This window comes from Benincasa hispida, chromosome 3 (genome assembly GCF_027475165.1).
Source record: "Benincasa hispida cultivar pf3 chromosome 3, pf3_genome.v1.1, whole genome shotgun sequence".
Classification (NCBI taxonomy): Eukaryota; Viridiplantae; Streptophyta; class Magnoliopsida; order Cucurbitales; family Cucurbitaceae; genus Benincasa; species Benincasa hispida.
Window position 1 is genome coordinate 4,697,945 of NC_143480.1, and position 24,447 is coordinate 4,722,391.

General features: G+C 32.8%; 1 protein-coding gene across 1 annotated transcript; it reads right to left on the minus strand.

The window, feature by feature from the left end:
• Positions 1-416: 416 nt before the first annotated feature.
• On the minus strand, positions 417-6,290 carry LOC120074542 (RNA-binding KH domain-containing protein). Its single transcript, XM_039027696.2, has 8 exons — positions 6,083-6,290; positions 4,932-5,534; positions 3,289-3,783; positions 2,552-2,791; positions 2,196-2,465; positions 1,744-1,802; positions 1,533-1,629; positions 417-925 (listed from the first exon to the last, which is right to left on the minus strand). Exons 2-8 carry the CDS (start codon positions 5,514-5,516, stop codon positions 794-796), a joined length of 1,878 nt encoding a protein of 625 aa, XP_038883624.1. The 5' UTR covers positions 5,517-5,534; positions 6,083-6,290; the 3' UTR covers positions 417-793.
• Between the last annotated feature and the right edge of the window lie 18,157 nt (positions 6,291-24,447).

Below are 24,447 nucleotides of genomic sequence, written 5' to 3' on the forward strand. Positions count from 1 at the left end.
GAAGCTAATCTTTCATGTCCAATGAATTTCAGGCCCAGCTCTATAGAACATATATTTTGGAAATTTTCACCGTTGGCTATTAATAAAGGGCATCAGAGAAGGCAAAATATCAAACAGAGGAAAAAAAAACACAGAATTTACGATGCTATTTAGCACCAACCTACTAGCAAATTAGGAATTATGATATGAAGTACAGAACAAGGAATTAAAAGAGAAACTTCTTTGATGATAACTTTAGTTTAGTTCTGGAAACAATCTCTTCTCTTGAGGTGCGTTGTCATAGTTATAAAGCTCTATAATAGACAAGAGCAATACCAACTGCATTGAGAAAAATGATCAATGATTGAGAACTTCGTCCACCAAGAAACTGAATAGGAGATAGAATGGATAGAAAAATATTGTACACAGTTATAAGATTGAGAATAACGACCATCCTGGAACTTATCTGGCATAATCATCATATAATGTGAGTACGATAGCATTGGAAATGAGATGAACTCCCAACTGATAAAAGATAAGGCCAGACATACAAGTACGAAAGGAAAGATCCTAAAAGTTCTAAGAATCCACAGAAGAATAGATTAAGAAACAAAAGCTCTAGGAACCCTAGATATGAACCTGCTGTAGATCATCCCATTTCATCCCAGTACGCATTTAATGAGAAAAAAACTGAAGAATTTGAAGGCTAGAAGAAGTACCCTTCTCCAGAACTGAACCTAGAGAGATCTACAGAGGATGAATGGAAAAGGAAGATTTCATCTAGTAACCTCCAAACACGAAGTCATCTTTCTTCTCATGTAGCCATTATAAACGCCTGAATCAAGTTTTTGGCCGTGCGCTTCTGTTCAGATGTACCAGATATAAGAGCAATGCGATCACCTCGAGATGACTTAGAGTCTGAGATCTCTATCAATGCACCTGATATCTGAACAATGAACAAGAGTGTTAGATTCTCACTACTCAAAAATGCCTCATAACAAAAGAATAAGCATCGTTAGGGTTAATTTTTTGATATCCTACAAAGTTCTAGACCAATTGAACTTACCTAGGCTAAAGAGTTGGCAGTGAAAGTGTTTCACTAGTCCCAAAATTTCTTCCAAACAATCTAAGGTCTAAGAAATATGCAAGAGAGCAAACACGATACATGTCTTGGAGAAGGGAAAAGGCTATTTTCTGACATTAAAACATAATACAACAAAGAATACAAATTTTGTTATCACCGAAGCACATTTATTATATTTTTACACATATCAATCTTTCAAGCATACTAATGTAGTGATGTATGATTTTTAAAAACCAACATCCTTCCATTCTAATAGCTTTACTGAACTTAATCCATCCAATAATTAAAATATTGACTACTGTATCACAATGCCCATGTTAGGAACTGTTCTCCAATTGACCAGAGTAGGAAATATGTCACTAAAAATAAATAAATAAAAATTCAAACATATCTAACAGCTTCACATAAAAATAGTCATAGAAAAATAAGAACATCAATAACAATGAAACATAGACAACGATAAACCAACCTTCCTAATGTTGGCAATATTAGCCCCTCCTTTTCCAATTACTTTACCAGCTGCATTTGCTGGGATCAACATCTCAAGAGAAGATGGAGGAGGCAGCCTATACATAAAAACAAAAATGTTAAAACGTTGGTTACCATTTGATACATTAATTAAATAAATGAAACAACAAAAACATGTCGCATCCTTAAATAAAATAAGGTTGGACACTCACCCTCCATACAACTTGGATGGATATGAGGACATCATGGATCCATAGCCATTGTCTCCAATCTGATACAAGTACAGAAAAAGGTTTTAATATGCAAGAATATAGCAGAAAATGGAACAAAGAAATTTCCTTCAATATCATCAGAAAGATATACACGACAGACCTTACTAAATGATCTCAACAACCCCCCCCCCCCCCCCCCCCCCCCCCCCAAAAAAAAAAAACCAAAAAAAAAAAAAAAAAAAAAAATGTACACACAGATACCCATATCAAGGTTGAAGCTGTCCGCCTCCCTCAATCATTGCAATTTGACAAATGTTGAACTCATTGTCTCATTGATACTAAACAATTTTGTATTTTAAAAAAGGACCGAGTAGCAATTATACTACTGTTTGTGAAAAAGAAAGGTATTGTTGTGCTGCAATATCAAATAAAAGTTTGCCTATGATACCTACCGACAGTGATCCATATCCATATAGGCTACTTGAAGAGAGAACACCTAATCCACTTCCACTTTCAACCCTCTGATCATAGCCCATTGGTGGAGCACCAGGAGAAACAGAAGGCAAGACAGATGGCATCGAAAAACTAGAACCTGATGAGTACATGGAATCAGTAACAACGGCAGGGTTATGACTGACATCTCTCTCTTTCAAGGCATCATCTCGAAGCCTTAACACAATCTGGACCAATGCATCTCTCACACTGCCAACTTTACCAGTTACCTGCAAAAATACATCCATAATCATAAATGTAATGCAAGCAATACTGCATTCAGCATTCAGCACTAATTAAGATTCATAAAGCAAACCTCAACAAGTTCATCACTGGCAGTAGCACACTTAATTTTGTCACCCTTTGAAATACGAATATCAGCTCTAGTGTACTTCCGAATTTCATTGATGATTGAACCACTTTTTCCTATAATACAGCCAATAACTTTAGATGGAATAAGTAGTCGAATAATCACTGTACCACCTTCATCATCATTAATCTTCTCTTGCAGCAATAACACAGTTTCAACAGCCATTGATTTCAGATCATCCAAGGACTGAAAAAATACATGAAAAATCAACATTGTTAATGTCATAGTTAAAATAGATAATCAGATCCAGCATGAATAAGAAACGCAAATGAAAGAACCAAACAGCAAGCTATTGCTCCACACACATTAAGCGAGTTGAATGTCATGTTACAATTTGTTTGATGACTTGTGAAGCCAATATTTAAAATAAAACAAAGGGTACTGTACAGAGTGAGCGGGAGTTGAATCTTCTTTTTCCAGCAAGAGAAATGTATTCTGAAAATTTTAGTACTTTGGATACACAAAGTCAGTTGCCGTACTTGCCATTTTTCCATGTTCATTATGCAATAAAATTACAAAGAACACTTCTAAAATTCCAACCAATGATAGAATACACAAATTCATGTTTTGATTTTATTCCAAACTCTGCAAATAAAACCACCTTCAAAATGATATAAAGGACCAATAAGCAAAGACATTGGATGCAGAACTCTTCTTGCCTTTTGTGAGAGAAGAGATAGTACCTCAAATGATGAGATAGTAATAATGCATTCATCACAATCACGCTTGGTGTCATCAACTTCCACGCGAGCACCAGTAGCTTGCCTTATGCTTTTAATGGTACCCCCACCTTTACCGATGACACGACCAATGTTATCAAAGGGGCATAATACTCTAATCACCAACTCCTCTGATGGAGGATGACCACTAATACCAGGAACCACAGGAAGAGTAGATGAATAAAGAGGCCATGCACTCCCAGTATCAGGGTAATCATGAAGATCCTGGACATGTTGGGCACCAAGCATTGGTGGAATAGATCTGGGAGGAAGAATAGGATCTGCACTTGGATATAGTCCTCCTGCTGAATACAGAGGGACATCGGATGGGATAATTATATTAGAAGGGGCTTCATTTACATTTGTATCAAGAGGAATCTCTTCCCTGGGAGGGAACTTATACATAATTGAAGATATTGCAAACAATGCTCGCCTTACTCCCTCAGGTTCTCCAGCTATCTACTCAAAACAAACAAAAGAAAATTGGTAGTGAAGATCCAAACAAAACCAAAAAATTATTGAAAAGAAACAGAAACAGAGAGTCAGCGTTCATTCAGAATTCGATATTTGAAGCATGACATAATCATTAAAAGATCTTACACAATCCGCATTTCTTAAGACTCGAGGAGCAATAAAGCGCAATAGTTTTTTGGAGCTTAAGCGCGGGCTATTTTTGTGAGGCGCACTATATATAAAAGTACTACACAAAGAAGAAAAAGCATAGTTGAAGTGGAAATATGAGAAAGCAAATACACGATGGACTTTCGGCAGTTAAACCATCAATTTCTTGATTTCAAGAAACAAAAACATTTTAAATCCACCAAGTCACATATCTCTACATCACTGGAAGCACTTGTAATTCTAATTTCTTTCAAGTGATAACTGATGTCTAGCTAACAACCTAGATACTAAGGTATAGTATAACATCTATTGATTGTTGAAGAACACCTTAGACATACAGTCTTCGAAAAATAAATCAGACAGACACAAAAGTACCCAGAATTTTCACTTCAAACATTCAGAGGTAAAGAAAGGTGCGTGCAATAAACCCATTCTTCTGCAACTTTATGGCCTCTGGAGCTCAACATACTATCATTGTTTTTTGTAGAATTTTAATTACTAATGAATGATTTTTTTATTTACAAAAAAAAAAACAAAAAACAAAAAACAAAATAATAATAATAATATTTTTTAAAAAAATCAAAAATAAAATCCTGTTCTTCGAGTCAATTGGACCAGAAAGAAGTATATACACCAGAGAAAGAAGTAACTCTCTTTAGGGTTCCAACAAAGCTAATACTGTAGAGGCAATGACGCCAATGAAAATATACATAAGTAGTTATAAAGCTCAGTGAAGTTCTCAGGCGCCCGGTTGCAGATAATGCTGATAGATACCATGCAAACCATGATGACAATAATTGGCTCTGATTTGTTTTGGCTTTATTTATTTTATTTCGAACAAGAGACATGGAAATTCCAAGCTGATGGTTAATTAATTAACACATAGAAAAAGAAAATGGATATATCAGGTTGGATTGGAATTACATGATATCAACAGTGAACGGTGATATTCAATAAAGTTTTGAATGAGAGCCAGATATACATACCACGGCAAAATTGTCAAATTCCATGGCACACGAATGAATTGGATCAGTGGCATCCTTGGGGGTGATTTTTATACTGGTCCTTGTCTTGCTTCTAAGCTTTTTTATAGTCGATCCTGCTTTACCAATGACATTAGCAGATTGGCTTGAAGGGATAAGAATTTGGCATTGTTCCTTCTCCCTCTGTTTCCTGTCTAAATCTCCAGCAGAAGCCAGTGCGTTAGCAATGGCAGCATGAACTTTAAGAAGAGCATCTTGGGCGGCACATAATGTTTGCCTGTCATTGAACTCGTCATCAACTTCCACATCCTCCTTATCCTTGACAAAGCAGAAAATTGTTATAACACGGTCCTTAGCACCAGGAAATGGATCCACCACCTTGATCTTTGCCCTCGTTTCTTGTCTTATTGAGTTTATTACTTTCCCGCTCTTACCAATAACACTTCCAATGACCTCATCAGGGCAAAGTATTCGGTAAACAACCAGTTCATCACTAACCCAGTCATCTTGTTCAGTAATCCGTCTCTTGTAGCCCTTATGGTCTCCATTATGGTCCCTCTGACCATAAGGTCGCTTCCCACTCACCATTTTAAAATTTCAATTTGTCTGCACAAAAAAAAAGGAACAATATGCGGGAAATACACTCAATCAAGATTTCTTCCTCTTATTGCTTGAAAACATCAAAATAATGTAATCGTAATATTCTATCATTCTTACATATATGCACAGAGCAAGACACTATGAGACTCGATAGATTAATTGGACAGGAAAAATATAATGGAATGTAAGCACCCAGTACAAAAATTGACGAAGAGGAAAAAACCATGGCTTTGTGGGAGCTAACAAAAAACAAGAGAGTCTTCGACCTAGTCACAACCACAACCTAGTCGAGAGCATTTAAACTCATTCCCACTTTAAAAGAAAAATTAGGGTTTCCACCAGAACCAAAATAGTTCAATGAATCATGTAGTGGTAAAGACACTTTTTAAAGAGCGACTACAGATTGAAAACCATTAGAACGTTTCTAAACTTTCATTCTTAGAGTGAGGGGATGCAAAAAGAAAACCCTAATTCACAGAGCCAACTAGAACCACCATGAATATCACGGAGAAAAAGAAAAAAAAAAAAAAAAAAAAACATAAGGAAGAAAGTACCTCAGCAGAGAAACGAAGTAGCGGCACCACAACAGACAGAAGGCCGCCGATACTGCGATGATTGAACTACGAGGGTTTGCAAGAACCGCGCTTTGTATTTTTTTCGGTATTTATTTCGTTCGAGTGTTCCCGAAACTCGTCACTTTTAGTACGTTATCCACGACGATGAGATCTTGGCCGTTGGATGTTATGACTTTTCTTTAATATCTGGACGATATTTTCAATCGAACGGTCAATGTTGATTTTTGTAATTTATAACGTCGCTGCGACGTATGTGATCTTTTGGGTTCTACTGGAAATCAACTTTATAAATCGTCAAAAATAACTCTTTTTTTTTTTATATAGTTTTCAAGTTACAAGACTAACCCTCTTTATTAGCTAATTTTGTATGTAATGTTTCAAATCTTATATTAAATTTTATATCTTTTCAAATTTTCTCTAAATTTAGTTATCTTTACTAAATATTATATCAAATTATCATAAAAATTTTCAAGTCTTTAGTACAATTTATGTTTTCATAATGGTATGAATTTCCAAAATGTCAAATGGAATTTTCAATTATCAAAATAGATTTTTCAAATTAAGTCAAGATGATTACACGATTATTTTTAAATTTTGGAAAATATCAAAAAATGGGTAAGATTTGGGATATATATTGAATGTCGGTATTAATCTTGTCCGAAATTTCATCGAAAAAGTTCAAATATATCAAATTTTGGTGTTAGTTATGCTCGTGTTTTACCGAGAAAGTCCGCCCAAATATATAGAATCTTAGTGTTATTTTGCCAGGATTGACGTCGAGATCTATGTAATTATGCAAATTTCTAAAATTATTTACTGATTATCTAAATAATTTACCGATCATCTTTTCAAAATTCCCCAAATTGTGTAATATTTGGTAGTGTGGTTTTTTAATTTTGGATAGATTTAGGAAATATTACATAACATTTGGAAAATTAACAAATCTCGGTGTGTAATTATGGTGAGATGTACTGAGAAGGCAAATCGATAAGTTAGAAAATGTTATTTTTTTAACAAAATCTCGATGGCCGATCTTGAGTGAGATAGACCAAGAAAGACTATTCTAACAAGTTTTAAAAAAACTGTGTTATTTTGGATAATTTTCCATTGGTTGGAGATCGTGTAGATTTATTCATTTATTTATTGAATATCATTTTAATTCTAAAATTTTTATCATGTTTTATTTTAGTATATAAAGGGAAAAAATAAGTTTGATCCCTAGACTTTTAAGAATGAATGTATGTGTTTAATCTCTAATATTTCAAATTGGCCAATTTAGTCTATTGTTTTTCGATAATATGTTTAAAAGGTCCATCGACTAATAAATCAATTAAAATTAAACATAAATTTAAGTAAGTAAATGGCGTGACAAGATGACTTAGAAGATAAAAATAATATTTACTATCTCTCTTCTCTTGATCCTCTTTTCACCCTATCTTCACAGTTGTTCTCTCTCATCCCCATCCATCTTCTGTTCACCTCTTCTACTTTGGAGCCCGATTCTCTGTTTTCAGGCTCAATTCTACAACAAATGGTGATCAAAACCTCAAATATTCCCTTTTTCCTCTAGTTGTTAAGATTTGGAATCCCCCATACAACTCCCACTTGTTGTGAATTTATAATAATGCGGAAACTAAATTATATTTAAAATTGTCACTTCCTAGAGCCAAAAAAAATTAACAATCATAAAATTATCAAAATAATTAAGAGAAGGAAAAAGAGAACGACACCAAAAATTATACTGGTTTGTCCTAAACTCGAGACTACGTCAAGTCTTCTATAACTAAGATTGCAAATATTCCAAAACTTGCGATACAAAACTCTCTCAATAGCCCAACACGAACTATTTGATTCCCTATATCATGACTCGACATCTTAACAATGAAAAAACACACCAAACTCGAGAAAATACATATTGTATGCTCCTTTTTTTCATGCTCACTATCGTGCAAACTAAAAGAAAAACTTCAAGAAGACTGAAAGTTTTTTTCTGCCGCAACTCTTCCCAAAACTTGCTTATGCCATTTATTTTTGTCACTTGCGATATCCCCACCCAAAGACCAACAAACATGTATTTATGTTTTGCTAAAAAAAACCTAAACCATAATGGGCCTAAATTCAACGAGCCCAATAACTTTAATAACAATCCCAACAACTAAATTATTTTTTTTTCTTCTTCAATTTTGACTATCCAAAATATTATATATATATATATTCCATGTGATTTTTCATGGAGTTTTGTCTCCACAAGCCAACATTTTCTCATTGGTAGACAAAACAACAATCTTGCATCCCACTGCAACAAAACTTATCATCTTGGCGAACTCCAGACTCAACTCCCACTACAACTATTTTCTCTAATATTCTTGAAAAACTCCAAAGTTCAACATAAAACCCAGCAAAGTAACAAAATAGGAAACCATTAGAAAATAATTGTAACTCATTTGTTCTTGCCCCGGGGTATTAGCAAGCTACGTGGAACTATCCCCCAGACATGAAAGATAGTCATGTACACCCACTTCAGCTAAGTGGTACCAACTAACATCTTATTTAATCTTCAACATTTGTTCTTAAAGAAGACAGATTATGCAAATGGTTTGACTCCTTCCTTCAAACTTGCTGTCAAGCTGGAGACTTTATCATTGACCTTAACAACTACTGTAGCCTTCCACTTTGATGCTCTTATTCCATTATGCGACGTCATCAATTCATTCAACTATATGACAATTGGGGGTTTGTGATAGCCATCAACTTCTTCTCTTGGACTTCCCAATTGCTTTTGAACTGATGATCCTTGATCTGACTGATCAACGCTGGCTACCATTGTTGCTGGCTAAAATGTACCTTTACATCTGCCATCTACGACTTTAACTAGCATCCACCATCTCTCCAATCATTTGACAACGCTAAACCGACAACTATACAATGTAGAATTTATGTGACCAATTGCCACTACCTGGGATCTCAACATGAGTTTACACTAGCGACAGCGAAGCTCACACTTGTAATCCTCATCGTCCAATTTGCCAATAGATATGGGATTTATCTTCATCTTAGGCACAAACATGACATCTTGCAGTACTAACTTTTCTCCAAACTTTGTCTTCATATTAATGTTCTCAATCCCAGCAATTAAGGAAACTCTACCATTCCCCATTCTCACTAAACCATGATGTCCTGATGTGAAAGGCATGAATAGACTCCTATTTGAAACTATGTATACTGAAGTTTCACTATCGACTGTCCATTCAAATGAGTAGCTACTACTTTATGTGTAACTCTCAACTCAGGCATAAACATCACTAATTATTTCTTCATCGATTTTAACTAGATTTATCGTTACTTTTTCAGTTTCAACCAAGTTTACCTTCTGTTTTCTTTTATGATCATTTTATAATTTCCTACACTGATTTTTGAAGTGACCTTTATTGTGACGGTAAAAAAACTCCATCTCCTTATTCCTATTATTCCACTTTTTATCACTGCTACTTGACCCATCGTTTTCAAGGTCCACCTTGCCTTTACCTTTAGTAACCACTAAAGCTTAACCTATAGTAGATTCCTTACTACTGTCTTTCCTACGAATTTCTAAAAGATATATCTAAATAAAAAATCCACGAAAACTTCAGTGTGTTATCCTCTATTGAATCAAACACTGCAGTTTTCATGGTCTCCCAACTATCAGGTCTACGTCAATGACTGAATAGCATATACCTCATTAGTAAATTCTATCTTAAAAAATTTTAATTGATTAATTAAAATGGTAACCTCATTAATATAGAAATTAATAGAAGCATCCTTAGCCATTTGCATGTTGAAATACTTCTTGAGAAGATAAACCTTACTATTAGCATATGGTTTTGGTCTCTCATACCTGTTCATAAGCGCTTTCATCAACTTCATTGCATTAGTCTCGGTTACGAGACTAGCAACATTCATTGACAAATATATCCTGATGATTGCAACTTCTTCTTCATTCAGGTTCTCCCAATATTCATATGAAATCCTTTTCGGTTTCTCTTTTAACGTCTCATGCAATTTCTTATAAGTCGAGAAATCTCTAACTTGCTTATTCCAACACCCAAAATTTTTCTTATCAAATTTCATGATTCCCTCGAAACTTTTTATGGCTCCAATAATTCCATGACTCCTAAACCAAAATGCTCTGATACTACTTGTTGGGAATTTATAATAATGCAGAAATTAAATTAATATAAAATCCCCACTTCCCCATGTTAGAGCTAAAATAAAAATTTAAAAAAAAATAACAATCATAAAATTACCAAAATAATTAAGAAAAGGGAAAGGAGAATGACATTAAAAATTATGTTGGTTCACCCCAAACTCGGGATTACGTCCAGTCTTCTGCAAATGTAGGTTCTATTATGATGAATATTGCAAAGGTTCTAAATCCCACACTACAAAACTCTCCCAAATAGCCCAACACAAACTATTTGATTCCCTATATCACAACTCGGTATCTTGGAATTAACAATGAAGAAACACACAAAATTCATAAAAATATACATTGTATTCTCCCTTTTAGATTATGCTCACTGTCATACAAAGTGAAAGAAGAACTTCAAGAAAACTTCTCAAAACTTGCTTATGTCGTCCATTTTGGTCACACTCGTGGTATTCCCACCCAAAGACCAATAAACATGTATCCATGTTTGGGCTAATAAGAAGAATGACAAATTTTAATTTTTCATTTGTAAAAATAGCAAATCAACATTTCATTTATAAAAATGGCAAAACAAATTAATTTTTTTTTTTAAAAAAAAAACGAATTTATAAAAGTCTAAACTGAAGAAACGGTTAAGGTTCATGAGCGGAAGCGGGAATTGGACCCAAATCCTAATTTCACAAAACATGAAATTTACAGTAACAAAACAAAAACATCATGTATTAAATTTAAATTACAACATGTTAAATGAAAAAGAGAAAAGAGATGGGAAGAAAATACTAACCCTTGAAGATCTAATATTCTTCACGCAATCCTCTTCTTTAAAACCACGATCAACTGCAACGTGTTTGAAACCCTAATTAGCCACCACCAATCAGAATCTCCTGTATTCTCTGGGATGAGAATCCAAGAAGTTGTGGGCTCTTGGTATTTTGGAAGAGAGGGATAGAGTTTGTGAGAGGAAGGGTTGTGGTATCCTGAAAACTTTGTGTGTAAATCAGTTTTCACTGACTCCTTTGTAAAACTCTAGAGGAGAAAGAAGATGATGAGTAACCAACTATCTACACACCCCACTTTCACGTAGTAGAGAGAAAAATGAGGAGGGAGTTACAACTCCCTCTAATTTTTTTTTAAATAATAAAATAATAAAATAAAATTATTTAATAAAACAAATAAAATATATTTATATGATAACCACTTTATCATATTATATATATATATATATTACATATCAAACTATATGTTATATTAAATATAACATATAACCTATAGTTTAATATTATATCAAATACAATAATCTATAATTTTTCATTCTCTCATTAATGTACGATATTTAATATAAATATCATTTATACTAAATTTAATCATATGAATCCAGTCCACATAATTAATATTTGAATCATATTCAAATATTTATTTTCTCTCAAATAAACTTTATATTATAATGTATCGAATACATTATAGTAATTATATCATATATAATTAAATTAATTAATTATATCATATATAATCAATTCCCTCAATTAATTTGAACAATTCAAATTAATCCAAAATTGATTCTCATTTAATCATGTTGAGCTATAGATGGGACCTTATGGACATGTAGATTGAAGCTCTAATGGTACTTGAATAATTAATTAAACTCTTTAATTCAATTATTCAACATCCAACTGTCGGGCACTCCATTAAAAACCGACAGCTACATTCTTCACACTACAAATATATTTATGTGTCTATTGGATATAATAAATCAATAGTGCGATGACCTTTCATAAATTACTCGTAAGTACAGCTAGGCCAAAATTACTGTTTTTGCCCCTGTAGTTACATCTAACTCCTTGAGCACCATTGATCCCTCTAGTGAATAATAAATCATAGTTCAACTATGACCAAACCCCTTTTGGGCTAGGAGATGGTGTGGAGCCACATTGTTCAAGCCCCGAAATCAACCCTTAAAGGAGCAATTTATCTACTTACCCCGACCTCGAGAAAGAGTGAATTTCGTCTTGTGTAGCTGTGTTTCCAGCTCCCCAAGAAAACGAATCCCTAAAATGACAGGCTTATCGAGTATGTGATTTGGTCACTCTCACCCATACAAATCAAATGATTGCCTTCATAAGTAGAAGTTCACAACTCACTCATGATTCAGGTCATGTCACCTATGATCATCCTGGTGAAATGTAAGTTTCTATTACGAGGGCGTTATATAATGAGACTACTCATTTTATGGTTCGTTCTTATACAAACTTTTTTGTATAGAATACCTCCGCTCACATGTCTCAACATGAATTATTAGGATCAGATTATTTGTAGTACTTTATAACAATTATAATATCTACAAAGCATGTCATACTTGTAGTGTTACCAAAATAAGGTATCCAGCCTTATCCATCTACGTCAGCCAAGTTTATGCAGTTACCTTGTCTTATGAGCGCATCATTCATCATTTAGGCATACTTGAGAAAGTAATCTAAAAACCAAATCTAAGACTCGAGAGAGCGGATTCGATCGCATAAGCAAGAATGGGGAACTTAAAGGTAAGCTTCGTTTGCTATTACACAACGTATGCACCCTACGGAGAGGATATTGCATGCGTCCAAGAAGTAGGATACAGTGGTATGCGGTCATCTTGTTTATGTGTAGAAGCACATGAGCAAGAATAGAGACTTAGAAATAAAGGCCTCTCGACACGTCGCATATACATCGCATGCGTCCTAGAGTTAGGCGCAAGTGTGTGTAGCATGATCGCATGGCTTGCGTTGACTGGGGTTGCCCTTGCGGTCAAGCTTAGGATTGCGATGAAGACATCCTCACATTTTATCTATTTTTCATGCATTTTACTACGCGTCAACAGTTTTTGTGTCTCTACCTCTCATTCATACTTCAAATGCTTTGTCTGTTAGTTAGGAGTATGAGTAGTTATTAGCTTACAACCTCCATCATTCTTTTATTTACCGCCGCAAACACATCACCGCATATATTTAGTTACAAATCCCTGAGTTCGACCTCGGATCACCCGAGAAACTTGCATTCGCGTTATACTTGGCGTGAGCGCAAGAAAACTTGTGACAGGAACGCACGGTCATCACATATAAGAGTAACGCATATTTTCATTCTAACGCATGACCACTGACGCATGACAACCAACACATAACTTAAGACATGCATTACACAATTGCATTCACTAATTTTTGTCATCAACGATTTAGGTTATCACTTAAACATGATCCACCCGCATGTATTTACATACATGTTTAAGCTACCGATGTTAACCTTGGATGTTAATTTATTGTTTTGTGGGTTTAATGCTACTAAATGTCAAATAAAACATCTCATATTTTATGAAATAAATAAATGTCTGTACAATACAATTACAAATTACAGAACCCTACGAGATTTAGAGCATCATCCCCAACAATACAAATAAAATTGCAATTGACTTATTAAGAAATATTCGTAATTACACTGTAATTAAAACAACCATTTAGAGACTATCGGTTGGCCATACTCTGAGCATTACACTGACCTCTTCTCCAACCAAGTTGCTGCCATTTTTCTCTTCAAAATTGGCTCTTTCTCTTTCGCCTTCATTTATTGCTCATTCGAAGCTACTAGTGATCATTTTAGTTCCATCTTCTTTTATCTCAACTCCTCTGACATAGGCTCCATCTCTGAATCCATCATTGCAGCCCTAATTTCCTCCACCCTACTATTTTAAATGTGATTGGTCCGTCTTCACTATTTGCTCTAAATCTTTTAAACAAATTAAAAAAATTTGATATTTGATTGTATAAATTTCTCAAGCTAATTAACAAAAAAAAATATATAAAAACATCAAATAAGTTTTTTTTTAAAAAAAATTAAGAAATCAAAACAAATAAATAAAATGATATTTGAAAAAAAATGGTTTAGTTTTGATATTTGAAAAAAAATTATAATATACAGGGGAGAAATTTTAGGAGAAATAAAGATATATGATAAAAGAAACGTGCAAAGGAAAAAATAGTTACAACTGTAATTCGGATGAGATTTATGTACTCATAAAAGGTCTTCTAAAAGTTTTTTGCGATGTTTCTGATAAGATATTTACGCGACCTACAAATTCACGGTAATTAGTCTCCAAACTTTGCCTAATAAATACATTAAACTTAAAAACAAATACGTTACAATTGAAAATCAATTAACCAAACCATATAAATCGCTTTTTTACTTACCAAAAATTCTATAATAATGTTTTTTCTTATTCTAGACCCAAAATATCAGTTTAGAAAGTGAGAGTTAGACTGATAAAAACTTTATCTAAATAATTGCATTCTTGAAGAAAGAAACCGATTTAGATGAGAGTATGGAAATCCCAATTAATAATCATCAATTGAAATTACTAATACATTATGTTGTAGTGTTGAAATCGATCGTGGAGATCTCATGAACAGAAGAGAAATAAACAATATTTGACGATAGTACATCCTTCCTTGATCGAATTGGTCAAGGTGGGTTTAAGACCCCTAAGGCAAACTGATTAATACCAACACCGTCCATATGCTTAGCCTACCTTTTCACAATGGCTCGATAGGAATCACTTTGGAAAGAAGAGACTTTGCGACTTGAACTCTTGGTCGATCATTGATTAAGTCGAGCATTTCATATATGCACCAATGGACTTGATCGATTAAATCAAGCCTCCAAATTAGACTTGTCGTTGACTGAGAACAAAAAAAAAAAAAACAGTAAAAAAAAAAAGATGAAAATTGAAAAAGATGTGTTTAAAGCAACACAAATTTCAATAAATCGAAAATCATGATAATAGTTATTTTCATCCCACTTACTGTTGAACAAAACTCTTAATCATTGAATTGCCATAATAAGAAAGCATTTAGTATGAAGAAAACTAAGGCTACATATTGTATTATAATTTTTATGTTTGAAATAAAAGGATAATAAGTATAACGTTAAAAAAAATTCAAAACCTGTGAATATTGATTAAGACTATGGAAAGTATAATAAAAATAACACATATCAATTAGGATAATTAATATAATAAGATATTTTAAATTTCAAAACAAGATTTGAAAATTAGTTGACGTACAAGATTTGAAAATTAAGAACAACTATTAAATCTGATTCGAAAATTCAAAACAACTATTAAATTGCCAGATTCATAGCAAATTATCTTATTGAAATGATGTTGACGTTGAAATTCTGTTGGGATATATAGGGCAATTAATTACAATCTCATCAATAAAGATATCAAATTAATTACACTACAATTAAAAGAGATGACGAGGGCCTTTAGGATTTCAAAAAATTGGACTCACGTGACATTTATGCATTTTGCTATAATTCAAAAGGATCTTTCTTGCCTTTTGCTATTTTTTCCAATGATAGTATAATTACTGTTATATGCCTGATTATTCCTTTATGTTTTATAAAAAAAAAAAGAGAGAGAGAGAGAGACCATAATGGGCCTAGATGCAATGAGCCCAATAACTTTAATAACAAACCCAACAACTAAATAGAGAAATAGCAAATTTTAAAGTTTCATTTAAAAAAATGGCAAAAATGTTTCAAAATTATAAAAATAGCAAAACGAATTTATATAATAAAAAATACTAATTAGTAAATGACAAAACGATCCTAAACAAGAAAATTAAGTACAAATAAAAATGCGAAGATATATTACTTAAAAAACAACTAGAACCACAATACATAGTATATTGCTTAAGAAACAACTAGAATCATAAATATAAACATTCCCGAAGCAAAATTAAAAATCACCCAATATGGTCCTTTATGCAAGGGAAGATGACGAGTAGTTGGGGTCATTAGAAACTTATGGATGTATACAACAATGAACTTTCTCCAAAGTGAGAAAGTTGATTTTGCAAGTAAAGTTGTTGGCAAGTGAATATGTGAAGGAATTGCAAGTTCATGATGATGTAATAATTGGAAGTATGATTGCGTTTAACACCAAACCAGTTGTAGGGAGTCTCATCATCTTCATTCCATGTGATCATTTTGCTCATTGGATCTTGAAAGCCAACATTATCAATCCCAGAATGCCATTGTTGAAAATGATGTTCAAAAAGTAGAAACAAAAGTAGAAAACATGAGCGCAAACAAAAAAAGGTCGGCAACCTGATGAGGGTGGTCGCTAAAAGCGAGCCAAGATGATGGAACTCAAGAAAGAGTTGTTGAACTAACAATCGAAGACATGAGATTGCAAAGGAGAAAATGAGATTTTGGGGTGGCTAAATGAAGAAGATGAAGAGGATGAGATTAAGGGTTTTTTTGTTATCTTCTTTTAATAAATAATAATAATTATGATAATAATAGTTATAATAAGAAGAAGAATATTGATAATAATAATAATAATAATAATAATAAAATGAACAATATATGTATACACACCAACATGTTTCAAATATTTCAAATTTAATTTTCATTATATGTTTCTTTTAAGGTTCAACAATCCATTTTTACATATCTGTATATGAAAAATTGAAAACATCGAAAATATAAAGAAAAAAAGATAAAATTAATTTGATAACAATATGTATAAAATAATAAAAAGAATATTTAGATACAATTGAATTTGTAACAAACATATAAACAAATTGGATAAAATCAAATTTGATAATAAAAAATAAATTCAAATATAAATTGGAGAGAAAAAATAGTAAGTTTTCGTTTATTATGATTAAAACAAATCGATATGCAATTAGAGAAAATCTAATTTGATAATAAAATATAAATTCAAATATAATTCGGGAGAAAAATCAGAAGGGAGTTCGTTTATTTACAATGACACTGTATTCATAATTTCATTTTCATGAGCTTCAACAATTACACTGTATTTATAACTTCATCAACCACAAAAATCTATAAAAGAAGTCTAACTCGTTGTAGAGGCAAAAATATTACAAAAGTAAATACTTATTTCAAATTAATGATATAGTAATATAATAAGATGATAATGAATAAAATGTAATTAAGAAATACAAAAATGATAAAATTTAAATGAAATATACAATTTATTAGATTATAATATATATAAAATATTCCGTAAAATCCTAATTAAAATAAAAAAAATTTAATCCGAAATTAGAATAATAAAAAATGAATAAAATAATATAAAATCTAAACATGTATTATAAATTAAAATCCAAATGATGATAAATAAATTAAATATTGATTAATTCTGAATATTTTCGAAAAGTGGTTAAATCAAATCAAAACAAATAGGCAATTTGATAGAGAAAATCGAGGAAGAGATTGGTTTATTTTAAATCAATTCGTTAAGTAGTTATCAAAATCTAATTTTAATATTAAAAATAAATTTAAATTCTAAAAGAGAGGAAAATGAGGAAGATATTGGTTTATTTTAAATCAAATTGTAATTGTAAAGTCATAGCAAAAACACTAGTTCGTTAAAGAAACCACAAGAAAACTTAAATCGACGAAACCTTTGTGTAAGGAACAAAAGTTATCGCAATGTATGAAGCAACAATCCAAAAACCGTTAAAATAATATAAAAAAATAGCATATGCAACTAATTTATTAAGAATGTGAGAAATATACAGCTAATTTATTAAAAATGTATGTATACAACTAATATATGGATAAAAGAAGTTTTAATAATATTTGGATATTTCATATATAAATTTGGTAGAAAAATCTATAAATTTTATTAAGATAATATAAATTCGAAAAGTGGTTAAACAGAATCTAAAATGATAATAAAATATAAAAATTATGTTAACTACATGAGCAAAATTAGGAGGACAGTTGAACAAGACAAGGGCAAATTAGAGATTTCAAAATTTGTGGTCATGTGCATATCACATGAGTTGCCATAATTATTATTCCTTGCCATTTTTCAGCATGAAACCTCAAATTCCACCATACATTTCAATTCCCCTTATTTTTTTTCCTTCAGTTTTGACTAAGTCAAAATTATATATATATTCCATCAATGTGTATTTTTTCATGGAGTTTTGTCTCCACAATCTCAACACTCCCATCATCTACTAAAGAGATTTGAGCTACTCTTATTATAGACTTCTAGTCGATTATTAGATATGTTATGGAGCTCTTGAAGCAATTTTTACAATGCACAAATTACTGCAATTTTTTTAGAAGGTGAATTTAGAGTTAGGAGATAATTGGACCGTCTAACTATTGCTATTGGATTTTATTGTTTTTAATTCTTCCCTTTTCATATCCCATAAACCCAAAAAATGAGGAGACAGAAACAGAGAAGGGAGAAGGGAAGCTGAGGGGATGAGAGAACAACAAAGAAGAGGGAGATGGTAAATATTAAAAAAAAAAAAATTTCGAGTCATGTTGGCACATCATATATTTACTCGATTTTATGTTTAAGTTTAATTGATTATTAGTTGATTTACTTTTTAAAAATATTCTTGAAAACTCAGAGACCAAATTGGCTAATTTGAAATATTAGAGACCTAACGCACATATTTTTAAAAATTCAGAGACCAAAAATGTATTTTTCCTTGTAATGTTGGGAAAGCTGGTTTTTACTATTAAATTTTCAAGAATTGGTATATTTGAGGTTTGATATTTCAAATTAGTCATTTTAATTCTTAAAATTTAAAAGATAAGTTTAAACTTCACTCAACAAATAAATATATTAAATTTAAACATAAAATTGATTAAATATATTATGTGACAAGATGACTTGAAAAAATATATGTTTTCAATCTTTCCCACTTCTCTCTCTTCTCTCTCGTTTTCTCTCCTCCATCTCCCTTTTCTTTATTCGTCTATCCATTTTCAATAAAATCAAGCAATTTCATCTATGAAATTGATCATCTTAGTTTCTTAAACCTTTCTCACTGTTTTTTGGGAAAGTTTAAGGTGTGTTTATATATAGAAACCAATCTTTGTTTTTTCTTTATTAGGTTAATAAGTTGTTTTTGTTTGGTGGAGATTTCCCACTCCCATGGCGAAGTTCCAAAAATCCCTTTGGTTTTCTCGGGATAAGAAAAGATAGAAAGAAAGTGAGACATAGAAAGACAGAGAGAGTGATTTCGAGGGAATTTTAGTTTTGAGGATTTAGTTTCGCTATGGTTAGAGTTTAAGGGTTTAGAAAGAGTGACAACTAATCACTTTCTCAATTTCACCAAATTTTCAATGTTTCTCGTGAGATTGAGTTTGTTTGATTTGATTATAGTGTTGGGTTTTATGTCTAGTAAGTTGTTATTGAATACATGTATTGCTTATTAGAAATCCAATAAATCTAAAAGACCCATGACTATTACATGAATACTTGAACTTTATGTGGAGACATAAAAGTGGATCAGATTCGAATAACTAGTCAAAATGATCTATAGTATATGAATAATGTTGGGTGCCTTATTCTGGTAATACTATTGGATGTGGCCTACTCTGTAGTTATTACAAAGAGTTGTAAAATGCTACAAACAAAGTGATCCTAATTCGTACCTGTTATGACATGAGGAGTGGGGGCGTCTTGTGCAAATGGGTTTTGTACAAGATCCTACGAAATCAGTCACTCTTACTTTATAACGTTGTTTATTGTTTAAGACTGACTATTTCAAAGCGATGACTTAGGTAACTTGACCTTAATCCTAAGCTAACTATAAACTTCTGTTTATTCAGTATTATCCTTAGATTTGCATAGGTGAGAGTTGGCTCAACAGCGTCGACTCGATAAACTTCCATTTCAGGGATAAGACCGAATAGATAGCTGGGGACATAGGTGCAAGAAGGAATTCACTCCTACCCGCTTTTAAGGATAGTAGAGAGGTTGTTCCCTTAAGTGTTGACTCCGGGTTTTGAACAAGGGGTCCCACCCTCTCATTGGCCTGATAGGGATTCATTTTGTTGATTGGATCATAAATCAATTGTTCATTAGAGGATCAGTGAGACTTAAGGAACAAGAGGTAATCTCGGGGGTAAAACAGACATTTGACCCAACCGTTATTACGAACAATCTGTGAAGGGTTAACTTACTAATCATGGTTATATCGGATAGATATAATATATCTACAGTGAGGGGAGTTCGATTATGAGCTTTAATGGAGTGACCCATCAGTTAATGAATGAGGGTTAATTCGGTAGAATGAGTTTAGCCAATTAATCTCGGATCGTTGGAACTCATGATCCCTAGGTGAGGTCCCCCTACTAGCTCGTAAATGGATTAAATTTAGAGTAGCATGATAAGTTAATTTGAAACGTTCAAATTAGAATAGGAATCAATAATTATATGAGATATAATTACATGTTTAATTTGAAGAATTAAACAAAATTAGAGAATTAATATTTAAATATGATTTAAATATATGAAGGTGGATTTGTGTAAAATTAATTTAATATTTGATATTAAATTAATCAGAATTATTTAAATTGTTTATATAATTATTTATTAATTTTATTAAGAACATTAATTTATGAAATTAATTTTGCAAAATTAATAATATTTTCAATTTTAGAAATTAAATTGATTTTTGAAATCAATTGAAAAATTTGAAAAAGTTTAAAAAACACAAAATGGAATGATGATTTTTTCCAATAACCCTTCAACTTGCTCATACAAAATCATCTATTTTGGTTTCAATAACTCCAAGCATGAGTTGCATCTCATGTAGTCATTTTCTGCATGATGGTCTACAATATATTGAGAAGATTGGAGTGGAATTGAGGCATGCAAATATAGAATTTTTGCTGAAAAATTCGGGTTGAAGAAATTGTTCTTCAAGTGGGTTGCTGCTGTGAATTCTTTTCCAAGCTCTCTTCATTCAAGCTTATTTTGAGTCCCATAACTCAATCTAAAACTCCAAGAGGATAATGGGAAAGATCTTGAAGTGGTCTACAACAAGATTTAGAGAAGTTTACAGCTGAGAATCTTAATATCAAGGAGTTCTACAAAGGTATGGCTTGAATCCCTTTTGTTTTAGTATGAACGTGCTTTAGTTACTGTCAAAATTAATGAATTGGAGTGCTTAGTGATCCTTGTTGCTTATGCTGCTTACTGATATACTCCAACATCTAGAATTTTATTCTCAGTAACTTATGTGAATATTTCGTGTGACACAAATTGTACATGGTCAAGTTATAATATTAAAACGACTTGTAAGATTGAGTATCGTCCTCAGGGATCAAATTAACAAGTTATTGTTTAGCTATCTCAAAGTTGTATCAATCTTAGCTAAGGAATCATAATCAAATTGAATTTATGGTTTTGGAAAATAAAAGACAACATAAGAATTGTTTTAAAATCTAAGAATAAAAGTGTTATAGGGTATTGAATCCATTAATTACTTCATTATATCTATGTCAATTCATAGAATTATTTATGAACATTATGCCTAAGTCTAGAAACTTAGTTCACGATTACTTTCTCTAAAAAATAACCTATCATCATGCAACTTAATTGATAACTAATCTCGTGAAATCAAATTAAGAAACAAGGCATTAGGGATTATCATTAACAACCTTCATTATTGTTATAATTCTATAGTTAGGGTTTTCCATTCTTGTAAATATTTTGTGATATTTCCTTTTCTATGCTTTGTACACTTGTATATATTCATATCTTTGGTGAATGAATAGATTATTTTGATTCTTTCTCAAACCTATGAGTTTTACATGGTATCAGAGCCACTTAAACAAACTTAGGGTTTTCTGAACCTTAGGGTTTGAGAATTTAGAAACCATTTGTGATACGTTTAGGATTTTGTGGAGAGGTGAGTTTACACTTTTGCTCACAGTCGTCGTCTTTGGTTCGTTCACCGTCATTAGCTACCGCTGAAAAAAAAAAGCTATTTTTTCGACACCGCCCAGTCTGTCGAGGAGTCCAACCGCCGATCTATAAAACCGCAAAGTCTGGATCCCATCTGACTAGCGTGTGAGGCTCACACACCGTTCGTCTCTCTTTGTCGTCCGTCCATGCGCTGGCGCGTGCGCCATCGTTTTTCGTTTGTCTTCTGTGGGTTTCCTCAGTGTTATTGGCTCTTCTTGGTGGTTTGTTTGTTTGGGATATATAGATATATTCACTGCTTGTAAAGACATCTCTTCGGTAAATTAGGGTTTGATTCTCTGCTATTCAGTGTCTATTTTTTGAGGTAACGGCTGATAAAAAACTAGTAATGTCTGAGATTGTTCCTATTGTGTCAAAAGTAACTGAACGCAAGTTGAATGGATCCAACTACTATTCATGATGATCAAATCCAGGAGGTTTTGTTTGCTATTATTGTCATAAACCTGACCATATGAAACGTGAATGCAAAAGATTGTTGAATAAGAGTCAGAGGATGCCATCACCCTCTACACATGCCAATTATGATTTTTGCAAAGGAGTTTGCTAAATTTCAGCAGTATCAAGAGTCATTGAGGGCATCATCTTCTACTCCCATTATGACCATCACAGAGATAGGTAACATTTCTAAATGCCTTCTTTCCTCCACGTCAAAATGGGTCATTGACTATGGCGCTACAAACCACATGACAAGTAACCCCAATTTATTCTCTAACCTTTGTACATCTACCTCTTCACCTAATGTCACTATAGCTGATGGAACCTCCATTCATGTTTTAGGATCAGGAACTATCCATCTCACTGAATCAATTTCTTTGTCATCAGTTTTAAATTTACCAAACCAAGCTCGTGGGCTCTGTTTTAATCCATACAAGGATTTACGAAGGCGACACACTGTTCCATTCTCCCACTGAGTAACAAACCCTGGTGGTTGCTCCATACCTTTTCATACTTTATGCCCCAAACAACATTTGTTTCCCATTCCACCCAAAATATTTGGTTATACCTGTTTTGTTCGGGATGTTCAGCCTCAGCAGACCAAGCTGGATCTAAAGTCCTTAAAATGTATTTTTCTTGGTTATTCCCGTGTCCAAAAGGGGTATCGGTGTTATTGTCCTAGTCTAAATAAATATTTCGTCTCTCCTGATATCACGTTTTTTTAACATACCCCATTTTTTTTCATCACCGTCTTTCTCTTCGAATACGAGTCAGGGGGAGCATAAGAAATTAGAGGATGATTTCCTTGTCTATACAGTTATTTCTCCTTCCGATCCTCTTCCTGATTCATCTCTACCTGTGGCTACCTCTACTCTTCCACCCACCATTAAGGTCTATACTCGACGACAACCTCCTTCAGTTCCATGCCCTATACCAGAGTCTTCTTCGTCATTGGATCTAGAAACAAGTGATGATCTTTCTATTGCTCTTCGTAAAGGTAAACGTGAAGGATCTCATATCTAAGAGTTCCATGTGCGCGTTCGTATCGCTCCGATCTCACAGTGACCGAAATACAAATGTATACATTCAACATACAGTTATGCAAACAAATACTAATTATCGGCATGCTACGAACAAAAAATCAACAAAGGGACAGAGTTTCATACCAGTTGAAGACAATCTTCAATCTTCGAAACTCCAACGCAGTGGAACTCTCCAAGTGATCTACCAATGCCCGACGGAAGCCTCGACTGCAGCAGCACAAATAACCGCGAACTCACGACTGCAATGGGAACGACACTACCACTAAAGAGCTCCGGGTATTCTCGGAGTGAAAACCCAAAGGGTGGGCTTGGTAAATTTGGTAGAGGAAAGAGAAAACACAAATCGTGTAGGCGATAAGCAAGTGGGAGGGAAAAAGTGCCATCGCATAGCAGACTGCTTATCGTTTAGGAGGAGCTACACGATCATGTAGAATTTATTGAACGATCTTTAGGAAAAGGTACACGATCGTTTAGTAAAATTGACATACTATATGATTGTTTAGAGAAGCCATTCGATCGTGTATGCGACAGTGTGCGATCGTTTAACGTGAGGTGGACAATCATTTAGGCGAAGAAGAGCTATCGTAAGTCTCTCGATTTTCTTAAGAAATCGCTTATAATTCTCCAATGCGTGCTTCACGAATTCTCTTCGGGCGATCTGACGACGGACGATTAAAATGAAAATCTTTTTCATTTTAACTCATCAGTTACAATAACCGATGCTACCCACTAACCCGATTAATTATCATATAATTAACTATTTAATTAATAATAAATATAATCATATTATATTTTTACCCTATAGTTTGATATCACATATCTACTATAGTAATTTCTCCTCTACTTGATATAAATCATATTCATATCTAATTTTCTC